This window comes from Carassius gibelio, chromosome B11 (assembly GCF_023724105.1).
Source record: "Carassius gibelio isolate Cgi1373 ecotype wild population from Czech Republic chromosome B11, carGib1.2-hapl.c, whole genome shotgun sequence".
NCBI classification, from domain to species: domain Eukaryota; kingdom Metazoa; phylum Chordata; class Actinopteri; order Cypriniformes; family Cyprinidae; genus Carassius; species Carassius gibelio.
This window is the reverse complement of record NC_068406.1, coordinates 613,126-638,400: the sequence shown is the minus strand read 5'-3', so window position 1 is coordinate 638,400 and position 25,275 is coordinate 613,126. Positions and strand designations below refer to the sequence as shown.

At 39.4% G+C, this 25,275-nt stretch overlaps 1 protein-coding gene across 6 annotated transcripts in view; it reads left to right on the top strand.

The window, feature by feature from the left end:
* Nucleotides 1-24,522, top strand: part of LOC127967982 (band 4.1-like protein 1) — a 363,306-nt gene extending 338,784 nt beyond the window's left edge. For all 6 annotated transcript variants that reach the window (XM_052568756.1, XM_052568757.1, XM_052568755.1 and 3 more), the window contains 4 exons: nt 21,546-21,641; nt 21,907-21,987; nt 22,351-22,467; nt 22,806-24,522. In XM_052568756.1, the coding sequence (XP_052424716.1) occupies nt 21,546-21,641; nt 21,907-21,987; nt 22,351-22,449 (276 nt within the window). In that variant the 3' untranslated portion in view covers nt 22,450-22,467; nt 22,806-24,522. The remainder of the gene's footprint in view (nt 1-21,545; nt 21,642-21,906; nt 21,988-22,350; nt 22,468-22,805) is intronic.
* Nucleotides 24,523-25,275: the final 753 nt, after the last annotated feature.

Below are 25,275 nucleotides of genomic sequence, written 5' to 3'. Positions count from 1 at the left end.
AATTAATACTAATCTTAACGCTTTATAAGTTGCAAAATTAAAATTAAAATGTATTCATGTTCAAGCAAAAACTGTGGCAAAATAATCATTTAAATACTATTTTTCTTAAATGCATTAACACTCAGTCAAGACACTTACGATTGTATTTTCGTTCAATGTCCCACAATGAATGTAGCAAAATTCAATGTGCACATTGAAAATGCATTCCGAGCCAATTACGTGTCCGCCCCCTTGCGCCATGTCAATCACTGTAGCTCGGCACATAATTCATCAGAACGTTTTGGGGAACCGGGCCTGGCTAGTGGCACCAAATACAAACACAGTTAAAGTGATAAGTAAACTGAAGTTGGGCCCAGTTGTGCTGTGGGAAGTGTTTTCCATACAGTTATTTACTTGTGGCAGCCACAGTATCAAAACTGACTGCCCAAATAGATTTTTCCTTTGACTTTGTTGAATAAAAATGAGCACTGTATGTTTCAAAATCAAAAGGTCACTATCACTGAAGGAAACCGACTGTCTTCAGATAAATTTAAATGTCATTTTCATTTCATCTTGCCTGTAATGCCTGATAAGGCAGCATTTGTAATCGAAACGCTGCTCAGTGTACAGCGGTTATAGGGGAAACCTCTATTTCTCCCACTCCAGAAGCACTGCCTGCTAGCAGAAAATTAATTAGCATTTTCAATAAGCCCGTCTGATTTACGCAGCAAACATATTTAGCTTGTTAGCAGAAATAATCTTCTCTGGAGGGACTTTGCTGTTGTTATTGATTTTTTGCAGAAATCTACCTGGAGTTAAAGGGTTAGTTCACCGAAAAATGAAAATTATGTCATTAATAACTCACCCTCACATCTTTCCAAACCCGTAAGACCTCCATTCATCTTCGGAACACAGTTTAAGATATTTTAGATTTAGTCAGAGAGCTCTCAGTCCCTCCATTGAAACTGTGTGCATGTACAGAAAGGTAATAAAAACATCTTCAAAGTAGTCCATGTGATATCAGAGGGTCAGTTAGAATAATTTGAAGCATTGAAAATACATTTTGGTACAAAAGTAGCAAAAACTACGACTTTATTCAGCATTGTCTTCTCTTCCATGTCTGTTGTGAGTGAGCTCAAAACACAACAGTTCAATGATATCCTGTCACGCTGTCTAGTCTCTGTTTCCCTGGGTGTCCACTAGTGTGCTCACTTACCCTTAGGCACTTTACCCTAGGCACTAGAATTCCTCTAGTCTGGTCCTGTCTTCACAGTAATTGCACTCATGTTAATTGCACCATGTGCAGTCACTTTATTGTCATTAGCCTCCTTATAAATACCAGTCTTTCCCTGTTGTTTATATGGAGTCCTTACCCTTCGTGTGTCCAGCTTTCTCATCCCCCGAGTTTCTTCCTGTCTGCTCGTCCACCGAGTCATCTCGCATTCCGAGTTCCCTTTTCCTGTCCCTTTCATTTGTTTGTTTTGTTTGGACTGTCTTTTTGGTTTTAACCCTGACTGTATTCGACTACGATTTGGATTACCATATATTAAATACCTGCAATTGGATCTCTCGCTCTCCCTGTGTCTATCTGGGTACACGATAGTCACATATCCGGTCCGTGAACTAATCATTTGATGTAACCGGATCTTCTTGAACCAGTTCATCAAATCGAACTGAATCATTTGAAACGGTTCTCGTCTCCAATAAGCATTAATTCACAAATGACTTAAGCTGTTAACTTTTATAATGTGGCTGACACTCCCTCTGAGTTAAAACAAACCAATATCACACCAAGCCGAGCCGGATAACAAAAAAAAGATTGACTCGTTCTCGAGTCAAGAACCGGTTGCATCGTTTTTCGGATCACCAGTAGTGATGGGAAGTTTGGTTCTTTTCCGAGAAAACCGATTCTCCCGGACATTTCGATTCAATAAACCGGTTGGAAAAAACGATTCACTGGTTCTTTTGCATTCGACGTAATGACGTCATTGATGATTTCCCTTTATTCAAGCCTTCGGTTTACCCATGCTCATAACATTATCACAGAATCAGTTCAGAATCAATCATCAAAAGAACCAATGTTGTTTTCGTCAACGATGACAATAACAAAATGATTTCGTTGACGCACCTTTTTTTTATGACGATAACGCGACTAGCTAAAAATGACTAGCTAAAAATGGCTCTAATGTAACTAAAACATGACGAGACGTTTTTGAGTTTTCGTTGACGAGACGAGACGAAACGAAAATGATTATAAGTCTGAAGTTTACAATGCATATAATTTCTGCCTATTTTGGAGAAGCACCCGGCTGCAGCCTGCAGATCGAGGCGGGGCTGCACCTGGTAGAGTTGTGACGTTCGCGAACGAACCGATTCTTTTGAACGGCTCATAAACATGAACGATGGGAGCCGAGTCGCGGCTGGAGAGGAGCCGTTCTTTCTGTCGTTCTTTTTTCCTATGCGTGTTTCACACAGATGCACACAAATGAGCTCCTCCGCGAGACAGAACAGTTATGGGGGAGGGGCGCACCCAGCAAAGGCCAACCCTTTATAGCGTGATGATATTAGTTATTAGTTGTGCATGCATCCTTCACGTGAGTACTCCAGCCGAAAAAACCCTGGGTTTTATCTACTTTAAATATTTTTGTTTTCTATCAAAACGTTCTTGTGTGATAACAATGTTCTTTTGTGGAAGTGTTTGTAGTAAACGCTGTATTGCACAGTAGGTATTGTATGAATAACATAAGTCAACGTAGCTTTACACACACACACACTTTGTACTAAAGGTAAATCCAAAATAGTGATGTCTCTGTCTAAGCAGAGGGATGTGTGCAACCCTATGGAATATAGTCCACACATGACAAATGAGGTAATAATCAATATTTCAGAATAATTCAAATTCCACCAAGATATTGGTGTGTGATATCTGAGTTTTAATTATTTGACTACAAATCTCACCTCATAATTCCTCCCAGTGATTATTTCCAGGATAAACTGAGATGCCCCCAAGCTGGCTTCTTAAAACTGACTAAATATTTAAAAAGAACCAAAAGAGCCGTTCTTTTGAATAGGCAATGTTCTTTTGAACGGCTCTTTTAAGGGACGGATCGCGAAGATCCGGATCCCCTCAAAGAGCCATAAATCCCATCACTAGCACCTGGGACGGGGTTGCACGTACTTTTTAAATGCGCACTTGAGCAGCACTGTGACTCCATGTTGCTTTGAGCACATCATTCTGCACCCGCGATGTGCATACGCGCTTTGTGCGCTCTGTTTTGAAGCATTTCATATTATCATAGTTTTGCGAACTGAAAGATTATTAAAAGCCTATATTTTTATACCTAGCCTACACAATACATTTAAAATGAGCATAATTTAATTGTATATTATTTGTGTGTAGTGTAGGCCATATAAATACATACACTTCTAAGCTCTTGCCATTCATATATAACTATAAAATTGTGATATTTGCTGCAGAGTGAGGGATTCGATAATGCTCTCTTTTTTTGACCATACATGTGTTTGCATCCCTGAATGTTTGTGTCACTTTTATTAGACAGGGTGTATGATGTTTGTGTTTACAAATAATATGCATCTTGTTGTTGCACTGGCAGACAAGTTAAAGAACAAGTTGTAGAGCATACGTATGTGTTCCTAAATAGCTTATATTTTTGGCACGTTGTTCATTGCACTTTAACAATTTTCAAATAAAGCCACAATTGCCAAAGTAAGAATGTGTTTATTCCTGGCTTTTTTTGGAGTAAAACAGTGATTCCACTGTTACCACTTTATCTGTGTGTAATGTTGTAGTAGTTCAAAGTTTTTTGCTGTTTAAACTTTAAACCATTCCTTTATTACTGTGATTACTGGTGAAAATAGGCAATGTGCTGAAATTTTAGAAGAGCATCAATTCATGGAAAAATAACTTGAAATATGTGGATAAAAGGTTTCTGCCCAATGCGACCATGAAGTACAGCTTGGCAGCACTGCATCTCCATCAATGAGAAAGTTTATTATGCAAAGTTTTTAAGGTTAACTGTTGTTTTATGAATTGCAACACTCGTTACAACCTGTCAAACCTAATTCCATTTCCAATACTTTTTAATCTAAATTAATTTGTTAAAGAATACTTTTTTGTTTTTTACAAAAATTGACTTAAACTTGACTAAAACCTTTTTGCGTTTTCGTCGACTAAAACTTTACTAAAACTATGAAGTTTATAAGTGACTAAAATGTGCTAAAACTAAAAAGCATTTTCGTCCAAAAGACCAAGACTAAAACTAAAAGGGCTGCCAAAAACAACACTGAAAAGAACCAGTTCAGTTCAAACGCAAGCAGTTCAGTTCAGACGCTCTGAGTGTCAGTCTGCTTCACGCTAAATCACACATGCGCAGTATCATCAGCTCCTCGTTTTTAGAATCAGACGCATCCGACAGAAACAGTTCTTGACTCGAGAACGAGTCAATCTTTTGTTCATTATCTGGCTCGGCTTGGTGTTCATCTTCAGTTCTCTCTTCATGTGCGGTCAACACAAAATGAACGACTCACTCTCTGAGACAACTCGGTAGTCCTGAGTCATATTAAAGATTTGTTCAAAATGAACGACACGCATCAGCCTGCATCAAGATTCAAAAATGGATAACCGGCAATTAATAATAATAATAATAATAACGTTCGTTATTTTGAATAGAAATCATCACTCATACAGCAGCCATTCATCTCATCTCCGGTTTATTTGTGTTTGTATACATACAATATCCACGATCCGCCAGGGCTATAGTCCAATTGACACATTTGTCACATTTGAAGAGATAATACTTTTATGACATGTTTGTAAAACATTTCGTCATACAGAATAACGTTTCTATTCATTTTACACTGATTTATGCGATCTGAAGAACTAAAACAGTTAACAGAGCTAGCGATTAATGATTCGCGTCAGCTATGACATCAGTGAGATATTAGTTTGTAAAGCTGTCAATCATCTCACGTGAACCCACGTGACCAAAAGAATGTCCTTCTGCAATGAAGCTGTCTGTGTCATTGCGGTCTGTGTCATTGATCAAATATATGAAAGACAATAGTAAAAAAAATGTTTGATTCCAGCTTGTTAAATGTGAATATGTTCTAGTGTCTTCTCTCCTCTGTGACATTCAAATGAATATCTTTGAGTTGTGGACAAAAGGAGACATTTAAGGACCATTCCTGGGCTTTTTGAGAAACACTGATCCACATTTTTCTGACATATTATAGACCAAACAACTAACCGATTAATTGAGAAAATATTCAACAGATTAATCGATTATGAAAACAATCCCAAATCCCTAATCATTGCGTACAAGTGCATTGCATTGGAACCCCTGGATATAAGCCTCCCTCTCTATTCCTCTTTAAAAAAATTGTTCTCTCTGTTTTATCATTTAGTAAACTTTATAGATTTCAACTTATTGTTCCTTCTTGAGTTTCTTTAACAAGAACTTCGATTAATGTATGAATTGAATAGTGATGGTGTGACCTATATGAGGGAATAACCAGTGATACCCTTGGTAGTAATATCAAATGATAGCCTATAGCGATGTCATCAGGATACACATACACCGGTAGGCAGTGGCCCACCTTACCATGACCACGATGTGGTCACCCAGAATATATAGTTTACCCACCTCTTTTTTTACCACTACACCTCTGACTCTGGGATATTGGTTTGTTTTAACTCAGAGGTAGTGTCAGCCACATTAAAAAAAAGTTAACGGCTTAAGTAATTTGTGGATTAATGGTTATTGGAGACGAGAACCGTTTCAAATGATTAAGTTCGATTTGGTGAACTGGTTCAAGAAGATCCGGTTACACAGAGTGATTGATTCGCGAACTGGATATCATTGAACTGTTGTGTTTTGAACTCGCTCACTACAGACACAGAAGAGAAGGCAATGCTGAATAAAGTCATATTTTTTGCTATTTTTGTACCAAAATGTATTTTCGATGCTTCAAAAAAATTCTAACAGACCCTCTGATGTCACATGGACTGCTTTGAAGATGTTTGTATTACATTTCTGGACATGGACAGTATACTGTGAACACAGTTTTAATGGAAGGACTGAGAGCTCTTGGACTAAATCTAAAATATCTTAAACTGTGTTCCGAAGATGAACTGGTTTGGAACAACATGAGGGTGAGTTATTAATTACATAATTTTCATTTTTGGGTGAACTAACCCTTTAAGTTTGGGCCACAAAAGCTTTCATGTGCAGTAACACGTCTAAGTTGTCATTTGAAACTGTCTATTTAGCCAGCAAGGTTATGTAACAACTGGGTGAAAGGAGTGGCAGGAAGCAAGTGTGAGTAATGAATATTCAATAATATGAATGACACAGTACATATAGATGAAAACACAGATGATACTTGGCCGGGGACACACAGTCCAGGAAGACGCAGGTGAGTGAAGGATCTGAATGGCGTTGATGAGTTGGTAGCAGGAGAGGGTGACACAGGAACTGCGGGGAAGCGAACCGAAAGGTAAGTGATGATCCTGATGGTGATATGCGAAGAGTGGACGGGATTCCCGGGAGACACGGACATCCAAAAACGCAGAAACACACCAGAGAGCAAAACATCAGGCGATAAATAGGAAACAACGCTCTGACAAACAAAAGATGCTAGACAGGCCAATATATATAGATGAGGAATGAGTGACATCTGTTGCTGATGACAATTAGCGGAGACACTCACAAGAAACAATCAGTGCTGACGCTTAACACACAGACTTCATCCACATAGTGACAAACCCCGAGATCACGGTTTACCAACCGTGACAGTATCCCCCCATCCCCCCCCCCCCAAGAATGCCTCCTGGAGTTCCCAGAAGGGCCTACCTGCTGATTGTAATCATCAATAAGGGAGTGATCCAGTATGTCCCTAGCAGACCGTAACCTTCCCAGCAGTGTTAATTTCGTTGACTAAATATTTTCGTCATTATTTTCGTCACGAATATATTTTTGAGGACGAAAACGAAACGAAAACTAAAAAAGAAGGCACTGATGGAGACTAAAACTATGACTAAATTGATTGACATTATCGTCAACGAATAAAGGACGAGACGAAAATAGACTGTGACGAAAATCAAATCAGCAGACGGGAGAGATGCGAGGAATGAGCAAAAGAACCGGCAAAACAGAACAGACTGCATGAGAGAAGATAACCAATCCGAGCCTGACTTATTGAGACGTGAAGCGAAGGTTTTCAGTTTTAAATGAGCTCCCGGGAAGACGGCATTCGAAGAGGTGATGTCTAAAAGAGCGACAAAATGTCCCAGGCTCACTTCACGTTTGACGACGAACAAAACAAAACAAAGCTTAAAGCACGCGGAGAGCTCATTCGTGGCAAGAACACCACCAATTTGAAAAGACATTTACTGACGAGCCACCCGGACATTTTCTCAAATATAATTTCACAACGATGTTCTTTTGTTTATTGAGCTAAGCAAAATTGGAAGACTGCAGTGCGTAAATGTTGTAGCATTAAATATTACGAACTGAAAAGTACTGTAAAATAGCCCCTTCTTCAAGTTAGATGAGAGCACAATACTAATACGTAATATTATGATACATGCATTTGATTAATACTAATGTTTAGTATATTTTATAATGTTCTACTTGTTGACAATATCACAAATGTTTCTATATTAGTCATGTGAAACGTGAATGTTCACATCCTATCATTATACATACTAATCTAGCAATATTGTAGTATTTAAAACATACAATATTGCTAGACAAATGAATACCTTATAAAATCTTGTTACTTTTTTTATCCACCCAACTTATTAAATAGTTACTTTATGCACTTATTGTTCAGCTCAGCTGTAAGCTTTAAGGTCCTGGACCTAACTTTATTTTTCTTTTATTGATGGTCAATTGGCAGCTAGTTATTGTTTACATTATCATGACAGTGTTTGTTGCTGCATAGAAGCTTTTGAATCGAAATAAAGACACAGTTGTGTTGAAATAAAGTTGAATTTGTGTTTTATATATTTTGGTTAAGTTTGTTTCCTATACCAGCTGTAGAAAATTGTCTAGTAAATCTGTTATTGATTTTAGTCTTATTTTAGTCGACTAAAATACCAAGCAATTTTAGTCGACTAAAATAAGACTAAAATCAAAACAAATCAGATGACTAAAACTTGACTAAAACTAAAAAGAATTATAGTCAAAAGACTAAGACTAAAACTAAATTAAAATTTTGTGTCAAAATTAACACTGCTTCCCAGTCCACCAAGTACTGGAATCCTCGTCCCCTCTGTCTCGAGCCCAGAATCCGATTTACCGAATAAGTTGGCTCCCCATCTACGAGACGCGGCGATGGGGGAACCGGGGTAGCCGGATTAATATGTGAATAAAACACGGGCTTAATTTTGGATACATGGAAGGCAGGATGAATCCTCCTGTACGGCGGAGGTAGTTTGAGTAGGACTGTCACCGGACTAATGATCTTAGAACTGGTCCACTACGGTCAAAACGACTGTCATGCCATTAGAGGGTGGGAGGGTGGTAACAAAATCTAGCGCGATATGTGACCAGGGTCTCGAAGGGACAGACAGCGGTTGAAAAAGCCCATCTGGAGGTCGGTTAGATGACTTACCACTGGCGCAAACTGAGCAAGCCAAAACAAAATTGTGAGCGTCGTGAGCCATAAGAGGCCACCAGAATCGTTGCTTAACTAAACCCTTGGTTCGGCTTTTCCCTGGATGACAAGCAACATTAGAGAAGTCACCCCACTGAATAACCTCGGACTGTAACTCTTCCAGCACAAATAAACGATTCGGTGGGCATCCGGGCAGAGGCATTACCCCTTCTAAGGCCGTCTTGACCTTCGATTCGACCTCCCATACGAGTGCTGAGATGACTATTTTCTTAGGTAAAATACACTCGGAAGTCACCGGGTGTTTGGAAGGATCAAAAAGATGTGACAAAGAATCGGGTTTAACATTTTTGGAACCCGGGCGGTACAACAGAGCAAAATCAAAGCGGATGTATTCTAATGTATTCTAAATTCTTATGATCGGTCCAAACAATGAAAGGTACCCCTGACCCTTCCAACCAGTGACACCACTCCTCTAAAGCTAATTTGACAGCCAACAATTTACTGTTACCAATGTCATAATTGCGTTCAGCAGGAGATAAACGATGCGAAAAAAAAAACCGCGCAGGGATGCATCTCATCATCCGAGGCAGCACTTTGGGGAAAGAACTGCACCTACTCCCACCTCTGATGCGTCGACCTCCACCACGAACTGCCCTGTGGGATCAGGGGCTACAAGGATGGGAGCCAAAACGAAGTGGCTCTTGAGGTTGATAAATGCAGTTTCAGCTGCATTAGACCACCTGAACAGAGTTACTGGGGGAGGTCAAGGTGGTCAGAGGTGAGACTAGTTGGCTGAAATTACGGATACAAAGTCGATAAAAATTGGCGAACCCCAGAAACCGCTGTAGGGCCTTACGGGAATCTGAAGTTGGCCAATCTATCACAGTCTTAACCTTGTCAGGATCCATATGTATTCCCTCGGACAAGAAGGAAACAGACTGTGCATGGAATACGCATTTCTCCGCCTTGACAAAAAGACCATTCTCAAGTAATCTCTGGAGCACTCGTCTGATGTGTTGCACATGTTCCTGGAGAGATTAAGAAAAAATCTGTATGTCATCCAGGTAAACATATATAACCTGATCTACCATGTCTCTCAACACGCCATTAATGAGTGCTTGGAAAACCCCTGGCAAGTTGGAGAGCCCGAACGGCATAACCAAATATGCAAAGTGCCCTCTAGGGATGTTAAAGGCGGTTTTCCACTCATCCCCCTTCCTGATGCGGACCAAATGATAAGCATTACGTGAATCCAGTTTTGTGAATATGGATGCTCCGTGTAACCTCTTGAAAGCTGAAGACATCAACGGCAAAGGATAAGTATTCTTTATCATGATGTTGTTCAGCTCTTGGTAGTCACTACTAGGTCACAGAGAGCCATCCTTCTTACCCACAAAAAATAATCCCACCCCCACTGGAGAAGAGGAAGGGTGGATGAACCTCGATGCCAAGGAATCAGAAATGTATTTCTCCATGGCCTCCCTCTCCAGAATAGAAAGAGAGTAAAGCTTGCCCTTAGGTGGAGACTTACATGGAACTAAGTCTATAGCACAGTCATAGGGACGATGCGGAGGAAGAGAAGCAGCACAGGACTTACTGAACACCTCTTTCAGGTCCAAGTACTCTGCGGGCACGTTTGATAATACCATGGTCTCCTCCTGAAAGACAGAAACAGGCACAACAGGACACGCAGAAATCAGACAAGACTCATGACAACTTGCATTCCACAAAGTGACTGTTTTGGAACCCCAATCCACTCGTGGATTGTGTTTGACCAACCAGGGGTGACCTAAAACAATGGGAGCGACAGGGGAGTCCAAAAGGTAAAAGGATATGGTTTTGATGTGGTTTCCTGAGGAGACACGGGAAGGACAGAAAGGTTCAGGTGACGTGCAAGGACATTGTCAATGAAATTACCTTCAGCTCCAGAGTCCAGAAGGGTGTGTCAGTTAAGAGTAGTGTTCTCCCACCGCAGTTTCACCGGAAGGAGAGTTGAAGATGTAGTTAAGGACTTCCCGGCGGAGATCCCACCCGATAGTAGCCTCAAACTTATTACCGGGCTGGCTCTTTTACCGGGCATGAATGGAGGGAATGACCCGAGCCACCGCAATACTGACACAGTCCCTGGAACCTCTGCCTCGCTCTCTCCTTCTGGGATAGCCGAGCTCTACCCACCTGCATGGGTTCGTGATCGTAGATTGGACCGACCATGTTCCACTCGAGTGACCCCGTTCCGGAGAGATGTGAAGGCGTGATGGACTGGTTTGTTTACCAAGGCGATTAATCCAGGCGTCCACCCAGAGCACCAGGTCGATGAGACCATTGAGTGTTGGGGGCAACTTGAGGAGGTATATCTCCTTATGAACAAGGTCGGCCAGCCCATGCAGGAATCAGTCCCACTGCACCTCCTCGTTCCACTGGCACACGGCCGCCAGTGTGCGGAACTGCATGGAGTAATCCACCACTGACAATTTGCCACGGCCCGATTGAATACCATCTTCATCTCCTCGGAGAGGTAGAGGAACAAGGTGCAACACGGATGATGATTTTCCCACACCGCCGTCCCCCATAAGGCGGCCCTGGCAGAAATTAAAGTGGGAGCAAATGCAACCTTGGACTCTTCTGTCGCAAAGGTGGGGGGCTGTAATGCAAAGTGCATTGAACATTTGTTGAGGTAAGTCTTGCAAAAGTTAGCTTCACCAGAGTAGCTCTCTGGCGCCGGAAGTCGCGGTTCTGGCCGGAAGTTGTCATGGGAGACTATCTGGGGGACGGGTGGCGCAGCGGGAGAGGTGAGCTGATGGATCTGCTGGGTGAGCTCAGACACCTGTGTCACCAGCACTTGGATCGCGCATCTCCTGCTGCTAATCCATGCGGTTGACACTGGTGGATGAAGTCAGAGAGTAAAGTGGCACTCGCTGCTTCCATGGTGGGTCAGAGCATTCTGTAACGACTGGGTGAAAGGAGTGGCAGGAAGCAAGTGCGAGTAATGAATATTTAATAATATGAATGATACAGTACATATAGATGGAAACACAGATGATACTTGGCCGGGGATACTGCGGGGAAGCGAACCAAAAGGTAAGTGATGATCCTGATGGTGATATGCGAAGAGTGGACGGGTTCCGGGGAGACACGGGCATCCAAAAACGCAGAAAACACACAAGAGAGCAAAACATCAGTAGCCTGGTAATAATTCTGCTACTTCACTTTGCTTCGTAGACAGAGTCTGGAATGGCATAATAGAGAAGTGTTTTCTCTCTCGCTAGGGGGCGCTTGTCTGAAGTTTAAAATCATTGGTTACCCGTAAGCCAATCAGATACGTTTAGTTATGACGTATGTTATGCACCTGTACAGCCGCATCGAAGCACAGACGTCATGCATCGAACTCAAATCTATGACTGAACTTCCACTGTAAACCTGTTGTTAAACACTCTTCTTGTTCTGGCTTCAGTTTGAAAAAGAGTTGAATGTTCTCCATAACAGAGCGAATTGCATCTCATGTCTCGTTTCCCATTTCCGCGGTCGTTTCGGTTTTCGATTTCTGTAACCTACAATGTAAAACTCTGCGATTAGCATCTTCGTCACGGCTCTCAGCCCGCCCTCTGTTCGTTGATTGGCCCAGCTGTTTCCAGACCGGTGGCAAACAGAAAGCTCTGACGCTGTATCAGACTGAGTACAGAAGCGAAATGAAATTGAGCGGAAGTAGGAAATCTGACGTAGTCAGGCTAAAACATCAGACGAGAAACAGGAAACAACTCTCTGACAAACACAAGACGCTAGACAGGCCAATATATATAGGGATGAGTAATGAGTGACAGCTGTATGAGGGATGGACTGGGACTAAAAAATGGCCCTGGACTTTGACTAGGCCCGGCCCAAAGCAATTGGCGCTTAAACTCGACAACAACAACAACGCCTGGCCTGAGTGTCACAAGATTTTAATTGTGGCTCATGATACCATACCATCCAAATTATAGCAATAGAACTGATGTTGACTAGATGTTGAGATGGAGTGGGTGTCTTTCTCTTCTCTTGGTCTAAGCTCAACCTGAATAAACAACGATGGAATGGATTTTATTCTATTTTTTAAACAGGTTTTATTCCAAGATAGCATGGAATAGTTTATTTAAAATGCTTATATAACAGCATATTATACAATCTATTCCATGCTGTCTTAAAATTAATGTATTACTTAATCATCTTAATTTATGCAGTAATTAATTAATCTTACTGCACATAATAATGAAAATACACCATTACAAATGTAACTTCTTTATTCAAAATCTTCAAACTTTGTAAGCATTAACTGTAATGTTACCAAAATTTTTAAAAGTAAAAGCACAACATATTTCTTAATATTAGCTACTGCATGTGACATACAAAAATGTAGCAACCTGATTATCACTTCCTAACATCATCATCCCTAGCAAGAAACTCTCTTTCTCCTCTCATGTTCCATAATTGTATCTGGATCTGCCTGTGGAACCAGCTCATCTTTCTGTCCCTCATCATCATCACTGGTGGCATGTTGACGCATAGCTGTCTGGCTCAATTCACTGCTGCTAATATTTAACTGTGAGGTGCTGCTGCTGGAAAATATTGCTATATATTTCAGTTAGTTTGGGAAATTTAGTGGCTTCAGTATCTAAATTCCGCTTTTTTTCTCGCCTTCTCAGCCCCACCCTTTTCTTTCCGTTTTTTTAACCCGCGGCCGCGTTATGCATATTGTTTGTTTGTTTGCCTCTTCTAATGTTAACGTCTTTGCTGTTCATTTCTTCCTACTCTTCCACTTCTTATTCTTCTTACTTGGCGGCCACGGCCAGTGCAGCTGTCATCCAACTTAAAGGTGCATTGCTGCCACCTACAGAACTGGAGTGTAAAACATATTAGCGGGGGGCGGGGGTTTGACAGGTGATGACTGCATGCGCGGCGGGTGGTGGGCCGGCCGTCCTGGAGTACCGGCTATTCTGTGATTCTCCAGATCACACAGATGGCCAGTCCGCCCCTGTCCAGAAGTATTAGGACCAGGGCTTGAAATTAACACCTGCCATATGTGAGTTGATTTCAGAAGGGTGCACAATAAATTGCATGTGATATTTAATGTGAATCTTGTCAGTAAAGCCGGTTCTGTAATCACATGGAGCAGTATTAATTACATAGAGTCGTTGTTTACTGACAAGCTGCGCTAAAAGACGATCATATCAAAGCATGGGCTCCAACAGCTCCCTAGGGTAGCTAAACACCCATGCTCACTTTTCAGTTCTGTTGATCTAAAATCAGTCTTTGTCCCCTTACAATTCAATCACAGGGCCGAATACCAGTTGCCTTGTCAAAAATCTTTATCGACATATGTATCAGGCATAGGAGAGAAACACGTTGTCTTTGCCAGCTGTATGTTCTTTCTCCGTTTCTCAGTTTCTCTGAGACTTTAACAGTGACCATAGCTTATATACCACTGACCAAATTCCTTACAAGGTACAGAAACATGTTTGTTTGTTTAGAATAGAATGTATACTTCATGCTTACATCAGTTGATATATTTATAAATACATACATTGGTGGAAAGAAGAAGCCACCCTATGCATCAGTGGAACACATTACATGTACACACGTTCCTTCTTGTACACATTCTGGTATGGTCAAAATTAGCTCCTCTCCCTGTGTCTGTCATATGATCCTACATGTTCATGCAGACTTTAACTCATGCAGTAAAATGTTAACTCATGCATTAATACTTCACAAATAAATATAAGTAATATTAAAATAAGAAATTTTTGGTTTACATCTCCCCCATTCTGAAACTACGGCCATCAGTTTCACACCATCGTCGCCACCTAATGGAGTGATAGTAAGGAGAGAAAAAGCAAACCAAAGAACAAAAGACACAAAAGGACAGAAGAATAGAAACATACGGAATCAGGAATAGAACAAAACAAACAAAATAACCCCAACCCATGATATGTTCCCGAATACTATGTGTGTAATTACGTCTATGTGTATGTATTTAAAATGAACCCCAGTTATCTAAAGGAAAAATGTATAAATCTTCACCAGTGCCTGGACTCGTCCGGTACCTTAACTCCTCCAGTTCCTGGCCAAAATAACAAACTAACATAAATGTTGATGTTAAAGAATCCTATCCCTTGGGGTTGTAAATCAGTAAGCAGGTGTTGATTGTTTGTGGGGTTGTGTTTATGTTGTGCAATGTAGTTGTGCAACATCATATTTTACTCTATAACTTGCAACCATCTCTAATCATTTTCAATGGAACTGATTCCTGAAATGGAAGCAAAGAAATCATTAAACATCACTTCTTGTTACCCAATCTTTAAAAGTAATGGATGAACATTGCTCAATTTCAGGCCATAAGCTATCACTATCATTTTGTTCATTCACTAAACAAGGCTTAAAGAGCCAGTAAGATGAAAATTCTAAGCTTCCTATCCCTGTTTATAAGTCCTGTACAATAGGTTTAAATCCATCCAAGGTTAAAACAGGTCAGAGTTCCGTTTCTCCCAAGATGGTAGGCAGAGATTATTATGCAAAGTGTTCCTAGTGAAGTACATAGAGATGGGCAAAAGATTTGAAATCTATAACGACTTGTTTCAGCGATTCAGAGACGACTCCTTACTTTAGAAGCTCGTGTACTTTTTGGTTTAATTACTTTGCACATTGTTTACACTGATGGACAGCTACATCATACACTGTAATGTTGATTTCCCATCTGTGTGGCTCTTTAACTTGTGACCAGTGATACCATCTATATGATACCACACCCTTCCTTTTAAGGCACAAATTTGTATATGTTGTTTAAAGTATCTCATATGGTCCTATATCACCTAGGCTCTAAACCTTTCCTAGCAAATTGTTTCACCATAACAACACTACCTAACTCGGGAATGTGTGGAATGTCAGTAGTGGTGTGTTTTTCATCCCACTGCTGCTGAGCTTCTCGCACCTTCTGGATGTTTTCTTTGGTAGCTCTGTCCAGCATAGTGAGATATCGTCTAAATTTTTCTTGGAATAAAGTGGAATCTCCTCCTGTTCCTGCAGGCGGCGGAGCATCAGGAGGTAGAACCATTGCTCTTCCAGTCATTAGTTCAAAAGGGGTTTGTCTTGTTACTCTGTTTGGAGTTGCTCTTAAGTTCCACAAAATAGCAGGTAATAATTTATGCCAACCTTGGCCAGTCTGCAGAATGGCTTTGGTAAGAGTCTTTGTGGTCTATAGGGAATATGGAACTTTTGATTAATTTCCATCAATATCATTGCTTCCTTCATCAGTTTTCCAGTGAAGTGGGTTCCATTGTCAGAATCAATTTCATATGGAAGGCCCCAGCGAGGAAAAACTTCTTCCACCATTACTCGTGCTGCAGCTTCAGCAGTGCAAGTTTTTGTTGGAAATGCTTCGACCCATCTAGTAAATTGATCTATGATAACTAGAATGTATCGGTAACCTCCACTGGGTGACATGGTCCTGTGAAATCAATCTGAAGATGTGTCCATGGCCCATGGTTGGTCTGGTTGCATGTGACATTCTTGCCTTTACAGGCTTTCCCACATTTGCTTTTATACAGATCAAACATATCCTACAATAATCATCAATGTCTCTCATCATTCGTGGCCACCACCAAGTCTCACTGATTTGAGCTTTCATTGCTATTGCTCCAGCATGCACTTTTTCATGATAAAACTGTATTAATTATTTTCTTGTTCCAATAGGCATTACCACTTGTCCTGTTGGAATTCTCCAGATACCTTGACCATCTTTTTTTGCTCCTACTTTTTCCCATTGTTCTTTCTCTTCTTCTGTCTCTGTGTGATATGACAGAAGATGGAGCTTAGGATTATCCTTTCTGTTTTCTTGAACCAAGGTGACAGGAGTAGGGGAAAGTATAGCTGCTACATCTGCTGCCATGTTTCCTTGACTTTCTTTGGATTTGTCAGATTGATGTGATTTTACCTTGATCACGGCTGCTTCTCTTGGTAAGTGACATGCTACAATCAAGCAACGAATTATGAAAGCATATTGTATTTCGCTCCCATTGCTAGTGATGAGACCACGTCTTTTCCATATGGAGAGATAGTCATGTACCACGCCGAAAGCATTACGACTATCTGTATAGATGTTGACTCGATCTCCTTCTGATAGTTCAAGAGCTTCCGTAAGTGCTATGAGCTCAGCTACCTGTGCTGAAAATTGCCCCGGAAGAGCTCCTTTCTTCACAACAGTTCCATCAGCCTCCACTACAGCCCATCCAGTGTGTCGTTTCCCATCTATGTAATAATCTGGATTTTCAAGAGGGATTGGATTAACTGGACCAAGGCTTTCTTCCTCTACTTGTTTTTCACACTTGTGTGGTGTTCCCTCATGTGGTTCCAGCATCATTGTTGCGGGGTTAAGGGAAGTGTCTCTGATGATTTCCACTCTCAAGTCCTTGTTCAGCAAAGCTGCTTCCCATTTTGCTCTTTTCGAATCAGTAATTGTTTTGATGTTTGTGTTCTTCAACAGCGTTACTATACTGTGTGGGGTGGGCAATGTGATGGTTTGTGCACCTATCAGATTCTACACAGCACTCACTGCCCATGTGGCACCATCAAGGGCTTGTATACATCGTGGTAGACCTATCATGGTAACAGGAATCTTTATGGAAAAGTATCCAACTGGTTTGTATTGATCACCTGGTTTTTGAAACAAAACACTGCTGAGTAGGTCTCATCTGCCACCCTGGTCCACCAATGAAATGGCAAACGACCATCAGGAAGTCCCAAGGCTGGAGCTGAAATCAGTTTCTCTTTCATAGAGGTAAATTTTTCCTCAGCTTCTGGTGTCCATTCTATCTGTTCCACTCCAGGCTTCCCCCTTTATACAGATCAATAAGAGGACTAGTGAGGCTGGCAAAATCAGGTATATACTGGCAACAGTAGTGGAAAAGTCCCATCACCTTCCGCATTCCTGTAACTGTCAGGGGTTTTGGGAGTTGCTGTAATGCTTCTACACGCTCTGTTGTCAATCTCCTTCCCTCAGCAGATATTTTTTGGCCTAAATAAATAACTTTATTTTGGCCAGCTGTGCTTTGTCAGGGTTAACCTTGAATCCTCCTTTTCTTAGAGCTTGCAGAGTAACATTTAGAGCATATATGTGACTATTGTCATCTGGGCTTGCAATCAACATATTGGAGGCAAACACTTCCTGAACTCTCAATTTCAGCTTTTCGCTCAGTTAAAAACTGGTCCAGGGCTCTGTGAAATACAACAGGAGAAATATTAAGACCTTGTGGAAGTCTGTTCCGTACATACTGACTTGCGCCGACAGTGAAGGCCAATTTTTCTTGAGAATTTTCATCAGTAGGTATAGACCAGAAAGCTGACAGCACATCTATGTAACACTAATGAGCTGATGGTATTTCAGCTATCTGTTCCATATTAATGAATCCTGACTCTAACACATTCTGCACTCAAAGACCAGAACATGATTAAACAAGGACCTTCGTTTGACAACATAATTCACCATTTTGGGTGCCCTAATGTCGGCCACATCCTGCCTTGAGTGACAGTTATTACACCTATTGAGACTGTCCAGGGATACCCGTGCGAGCCTCAAAGGAGAAACGAAACCCATTTCACACACAAACACACACACACACACATAAGCACACACACGCAAACAAACTTTTCTTTATGTAAGTCCTTAATAATATGTATTTTGAATATGTCTGTGCGTACAATGGTTAATCCTTGTTATGCGAGGATTATAATTTTACTAGCTTATAAATTGGAAATGTTTCTCCACATTTTAACTTTCTCAAATAGAGTCATGTTTTCTGTAACCCCACTCCTGACCAGGTCGTAAAACTTTATGATCCCACTGGGAAACAGGACAGGAATGGTATCTCTTACAAAAAGAATGGTAAAATGTACTCAGACGTAGTCTAAAAGTATATAGTATTGTTTTTGTTGGTGCATTGAGATGTTTCCCATATAAATTGGGACTATCTGCAATTTATTAGCGTGTGTTAATCTTTAAATGTGTGTAATTCTGCATTTGAAAGTAACTTCGTGTTTCTATCAGTTATACACTGTTTGGTGTTTTTGTAATTGTCATGTTGTGACCCAACTATTCCCCTGTGTAAAAGGTGTGTAAAATGTATTAATCTTGAATTACGAACTTGCTAGAATATCACTGCTGAAATTTGATAAGCCCTAAATCATTAGGGTGGGTGTTTCCGCAGAGACAAAGGAACTTTTTCCCGCTTCAGATCGTAGACGTTCATTGGTTGTTCACGCGAACAGAGGCGTGAACCATCTCAAGCCATAAGAGCTGACCGAACAAGGTCCGCCTTCTCTTCTTACTCTTACTCCCTTCCCTCCTGCATCGACCGTCGTCGCTCCCGCTCGCCCCGCCTATCGCCGTCCCCTTCAGCACAGGGGCTGAGAGGAGAGCCATTCTCATGGCTCCTTCGGAAGCTTTTGTTTTCATTGTTTTCTTTTCTTTTCTTTACTAAGTTTATTCAACTATTCGCCTCTCCACACAAGGAAGACGAATTCTGGAACATTGTTTGTTGAACCTTTTAAATACCGCGCGATTCCGCAACAGCCCCGGGCCGGAAGACAAAGGACCACGCTGCTCCAGCGTTTCAAAAGACCAGCGCACAAAGCATCAAAAAAAGACCACGCTCACGCACGCTGGACCATGCAAGTATCTTTCTCTATGGAGATTTAAATGCTGCTTAAAGTGTTTCTATGATTTGAGTCGTTGTTGGCTTCCAAAAGTTTACTGTCTGTGATTTTCATACCTGAGCTCATTCTGTGATCTCTCTCTCTTTCTCTCTCTCTCTCTCTCTCTCTCTTCCTCTCCCTTATTTGGATTCCGTTATGTCTTGTTCAAAGTTTACTGTCTGTATTGTCGTACGCATATTTACTCTGTGTGATATGTAGTTTGATGTATTATTAGTTCAATTATTAAAAACCAATATATTCATGATTGCCTCCAAACCGCTCACATTACGAGTCAATGAAGTGTGATCTTTAGCTACATGCTATTTAAAGTTAGAAACTAAATTTATCATAATGATAGGATAATGTTTTCATGGCCAGAGAATATTTTTCCTTGAATTATAAGAAGTGATAACTTTATTGAAAATTGATAAGTTAATCTTACGACCGTTTGCTGGACAAACCACTGTTTGATTTGTATACAAGAGATATAAGAGATATCACAATAATTGATATGAAGAATGGAATATTGACATATTAATGAGTAAATTGCAGTGCCCTGTAATGAGTTATTGATGAATGCAATTGAGCTATTTTTCATAATCAATAAAATTTAGTGTAACTGTCATATGAGATATATATTAATCATATTCCTGATTAATTATTCAAATTCCCTATATATAATTTGAGTTAATTATTATGTACAACCCAGTGCGGCTACATCTAAGATGTATAATTCACGAAAAACTCATGACTCATACTCACCCTCCCAGCTATCTGCAATAGTTTCATCTTCACTTCCTTCCCCTAAACTGTTAGCATTTGTTTATCAATTTACACTGGCTACCACAATAGCTGCTCGCATTAAATTCAAGGGATTGATGTTTGCCTATAAAACACCCACTGGCTCTGCACCCATTTACCTAAATGTATTACTTCAGACCTATGTGCCTATATATATATATATATATATATATATATATATATATATATATATATACAGACTGTAAAAATCTAGATGGTGAAACAAGACACAATTTTTAAGTTTTTTACTAGTTTTTATTAGTTTTCATTTTAAAGTCATAATTAAATAAAAGTACTTAGATTTTTTTAACTTTATTTTACATATGTAACTTGAATTAATCCAAAAGTTATCAGATTACATAACTTTTTATATTGTCGTACTTGGATTACCTTAATGAATAGTTTTTTAATTAAGTAATTTGTATCTGTAACAGAATACATAAAAGTAACCCTCTCAACCCTGCCTAAGAGTTAACAGTCTCTCAGATCCTTTTAGACCAAGATGCTAGACTGCTCTTGGTAGTGTGATTGTTCAATCAGAACCATCATCTGATACTGCATGGGTTTCCAGAAATCTTTTGCCTCTGGAGAGTCTCACCAGGACAACTTCCAGCATCACTCTGCCTGAATGACTGGCCTGATCTAAGTAAACATGAGTAGTGGTTGCATTATATGCGAATATGGTTGCGAATATGTTTTGGTTTCTACACAGTAAGTAAAACAGTATGCTTCCTACATGCAGGGCATGTTTTCTCGAATGTACAGCTCTCTTGTTTTGTCCACATCTCCGCATTTATTGTGTTCTTTCTGTGCAGCTTCCTCTTTGAATGTGGTTCAGCTTGCAAAAGGCACAAGCATTGAGATAATGCTCATGGTTGTTGCACTGAGACAGGGGGCTGCTTGTGCTGTGCGAGTTAATGAGTGTACAATGTGCGTCTGAACACTATACAAATGCTCAAATACTATAGTGAAGTTGTCCTGTGTCATGGAGTCACTTTTTCTGGACTGATGAACTACAGGTTTCTGGTTGTTCCATACATGATTTCTAGAGCTCAACCAGAGTTATCAGTGGGTTTTTATTCACCAAGACCCTTCTCCCCTGATTGCTTTGGATGGCCTGCTCTAGGAAATGCCTGGTTGTTCCAAAATTGTTCTTCCTTTTAAGAATAATGAAGGCCACTCAAAGCAACCTTCAATGGAAAAGATTTTTGTAGCCTTCCCAGATCTGTGTCTTGGAAATGGGATACATCTGAGCTAAATTTCTAGTGCTGAAGCAAAGGGTCTGAATAATGGTTTATTAATTGTGTACTGTATGTACAGTTGTCTGCATGATATTTATTTATTACTTTGCAAAGAGGAGAGGGGTACAACTGTTTTAACACTAGAACATATAACTGGTTGTATTTTAGGTACGGTCAAACAGTGTAGAAAGACAATTTGTTGCTTCTCCTATCACCGTCACTACGGAAAGCATTACCTCAGCAACCACGACTCAAGTGTCCAAGGTAAGAGATATCACCTTGAGTTTGAGAACAATCCTGTGAGCCAACACACCATAATTATTCAGCTTCACATAATTTCAAAAATTATATATAGTAAATGGACAGATCAATTTGTCTGCAAACATTAATAAGGTGAATATTTGAATTTAAAAAAAGAATCTTTAAATGAATAGGATGGTTGCGAAAGACTATAAAAAATGACTATAAAAATGACAGCTGCAATATTTTGTCAGAGATTTAAATCTTTAATCTTTTTAACTGGTTTCAGACAGTAAAAGGAGGTTATGCAGAGACCAGGATTGAGAAAAGAATCATCATAACAGGAGATGATGATGTCGATCAACATCAGGTAAGCAAAGACATATATATGTAATGTATGTATGGTCAAGTATCTACTTATTAAATATGAAGGAAGACAGATGACCAGTGCTGGTAAATTTGTACATGCAATAAATAAATGTAGAAACCACATAGCCCTTTCATGATTGCTTACCCTGACTAAAATAGAATGTTCAGGCTGCTAAGACACATACACTTTTATTTATTTTTTAAATAAATTTTACAAGTATAAAATTCACCCAAAACTGTTTATAATCTAGTATGATTTGGAAAGCACTAAACCTAATTTAGCATAATATGTAGGTCATCAAAAAATGTAAAGGTACATGTATATTAAAATCACTTTACTGTCATTAAAACTGAATTTCTGCAGGCCCTCGCCATGGCAATACAGGAGGCCAAACAACAGCACCCTGATATGCTGGTGACTAAGGCCATAGTGGTCAGGGAAACAGACTCTTCATATGAATAGAAACATCGAACATATGAGGTACAGCAAACATAAAGAACATTTTATTTCATTTTATTTCATTTGAATTTCTAAAACTTAGAGTTTCTTATTGTCCATTGTGATATTTGAACATGTTAAATGTAAAGTGAAATCAAGTAAAATTTATTTGAATTATATGGTTTATCTCTGAAGTTATATGATTGCATGTTTCTGAGCTTTTTTTAACTGTGGTACATCTCTCTCTCTCTCCTCTCTCTCTCTATGTGTGTGTGTGTGTGTGTGTGTGTGTGTGTGTACCTGCGTGTATGTGTGTGTGTACGTGCATGTGTGTGTACTGTTTTGGAACAATTGTGGAACAATTTTTCCAATTGTTCCAGTCTTGATCAATAAAAGATGCTATTTGGAACGTGGAGAGAAGATCAACTCTAGTTCTATGTATTTCAGTTGAAAGGAGTTGTGCTACTTATGCTACTGAACAGTTTGCCAAAACAAATCACCCATGCACCCAGTCCTCTGCCATCACAATCTAATCTGTCTAATTAAGTGACAATCTCCCATCCTCCGGTGTCTTTACAATGCTCTGTACCATTCAGATTACTTTCAACATATCAACTGTAGTCGGAATTATCTGCAGCCTTGTATAAATGTCAGTAATTTAACATTTAATTTAGAGGGGATATAAATAAAATTGCTGAAAGTGTTGGTAAACTAATGCTATTATGCATGGACTTCATTCTGTGACATCAGACTTGGAAAAAAAAATCCTTCCAAACTGAATCCATGTGGCATTTTGTTGTGTCAAGACGTGGCAATGATTATATACAAAAAAAAAAAAAAAACCTTTCAAACTCCTTGCTTTCTTCAACATTATTTTACCTAGGTCAACTGAGGATCAATATTAACTTGGCTCCATTCAAAATCTTGTTGACTTGCTTATTAGGGTACATGTTAGGGCATCATTAACCTGACACGAAGACTTTTCAAAAAGATAATTATACTGCTGTCTTAGAAATCTTATAAATAAGGAAATTCCATAATACATTTTAATGAGCTCAATGAAAATATATAATCCAAGATGGTGGTTGAGGTTAGAAAAATGTTGCTTACATAGAATCAATTAAATAATAATGTTTTATAAATAACAAAAAAATTTTATTTTTTATTTTTATTAGAGTATCATGTCATTATTCACATTCTTTATTTAAATGCATTTCTCAGTCTTCTGTGTGGAACTTTGACATATTGTATCGTAGAATGTTTTAAATCTTTGTTATATTAAATGAGAATATTATATTATGTTTAAAATCAGTTGTTTCAGGATGTTGTTGCCTTGGAAGGACAGAGCAACTCACAAGGTTGTTTTCTAGTTTCTTATGCTTGATCAATAAAATTTATTTTGGTTTTATAATTAATTTTTAAATGTTTATTATGTAAGGCCTTTTTTGATTTTCAGTTAGTTACATTTAAATTATGCTATTATTACTTTTTTTATGACTTTTTTTTATATGCTCGCTTAATTTTAGATTCTGGGTTTTCTATCTCTATAAATTGTTACCATACAGCAGTGTGAATGTAACGTATCTGTATATTCCAATCAAAAGCATAACACATATTGTAAACAAATTGTGCATTGTCATATAAAAAAAGAAAAAAAAAACATTCATCATATATTTTTATGTTCTATGCTTTCTAGTGCAGAAATCCACTAACAGAGGGGTACTATATACTGTGAGCTCTTGCTTTCAAAATTTTTGCAATAATTCATGTTTGTAGATAAAACTGTGATTTATACATACTGTGTTTATTCCACATTATGGCACCAATGTGTCACCGTTAACCATGTTTTTTGTGTCTGTATGTCACACTTCTCAACACTTTTTCCTGAGGGATGGAAGATGCTTGGGGAATGTCTGCAGAAATAAATCTGCAGAATTTTTGTGGACCTGCTAAAAAGTTAATCCTACTGTTAATTTTGGAAAAATGTTACTACGTGATTCTCTCATATATAGATGTCAGAGCATCATCAGGTTTCAAGCAGTTGAGTCTGTTATTAAGCAAAAAGTTAATGGAATAAAGGACTGTTACTATGATTAATATGACAGAACTTCATTGTATCAAACAAATTGTGTGATGCATAACTTTGATTTGCTGTGCATTATCAAACTACAAAATTATCTTATATTTGAATGACTAAAAATGCCATTATTTTATATGACAGTTAATAGTTGTCTTTTATTTAAACAATTAAATTATCATATATATATATATATATATATATATATATATATATATATATATATATATATATATATATGTGTGTGTGTGTGTGTGTGTGTGTGTGTGTGTGTGTGTGTGTGTGTGTGTGTGTGTGTGTGTGTGTGTGTGTGACCCGTCACGGAAACCAGTGAGACACAAGTCGGCAGCACAACTTTTTTTGCAGAATCTGTTAGTTGATATCACAAAGTAGCCTCTCCGTGTTTGAGATAGCAGTATTGGTATATTTAAAAGCGTACATTTTGAGGTTGAAATCAGCTTGTTTGTCGGAGATTCTAGCACGCAGTAGGGGCGTTTCATTAGCCGTGTTTCCACTATCGAGCTTAAACCGGGCGTGCTAGTGCGTGCCAGGGCCAGTCGCGTTTCCACTGTCACTTCCGGGGCTTGATCGTGCCTCGCCGGGGCTTCCTCGGGGCCAACGGCCAGGTTTTTCGGCCCGACGAAATCCTTGGGCCAAAGCGGGCCAGCTGGGGCTAGAGGAGGGGTTACGAACAAAGGCGGAGTTTCTCCGTGTCTGGAGAGCGTCAGCGCGGATCATTTCAAAAAGATAACTGCTTTAACACCAGCATTAAA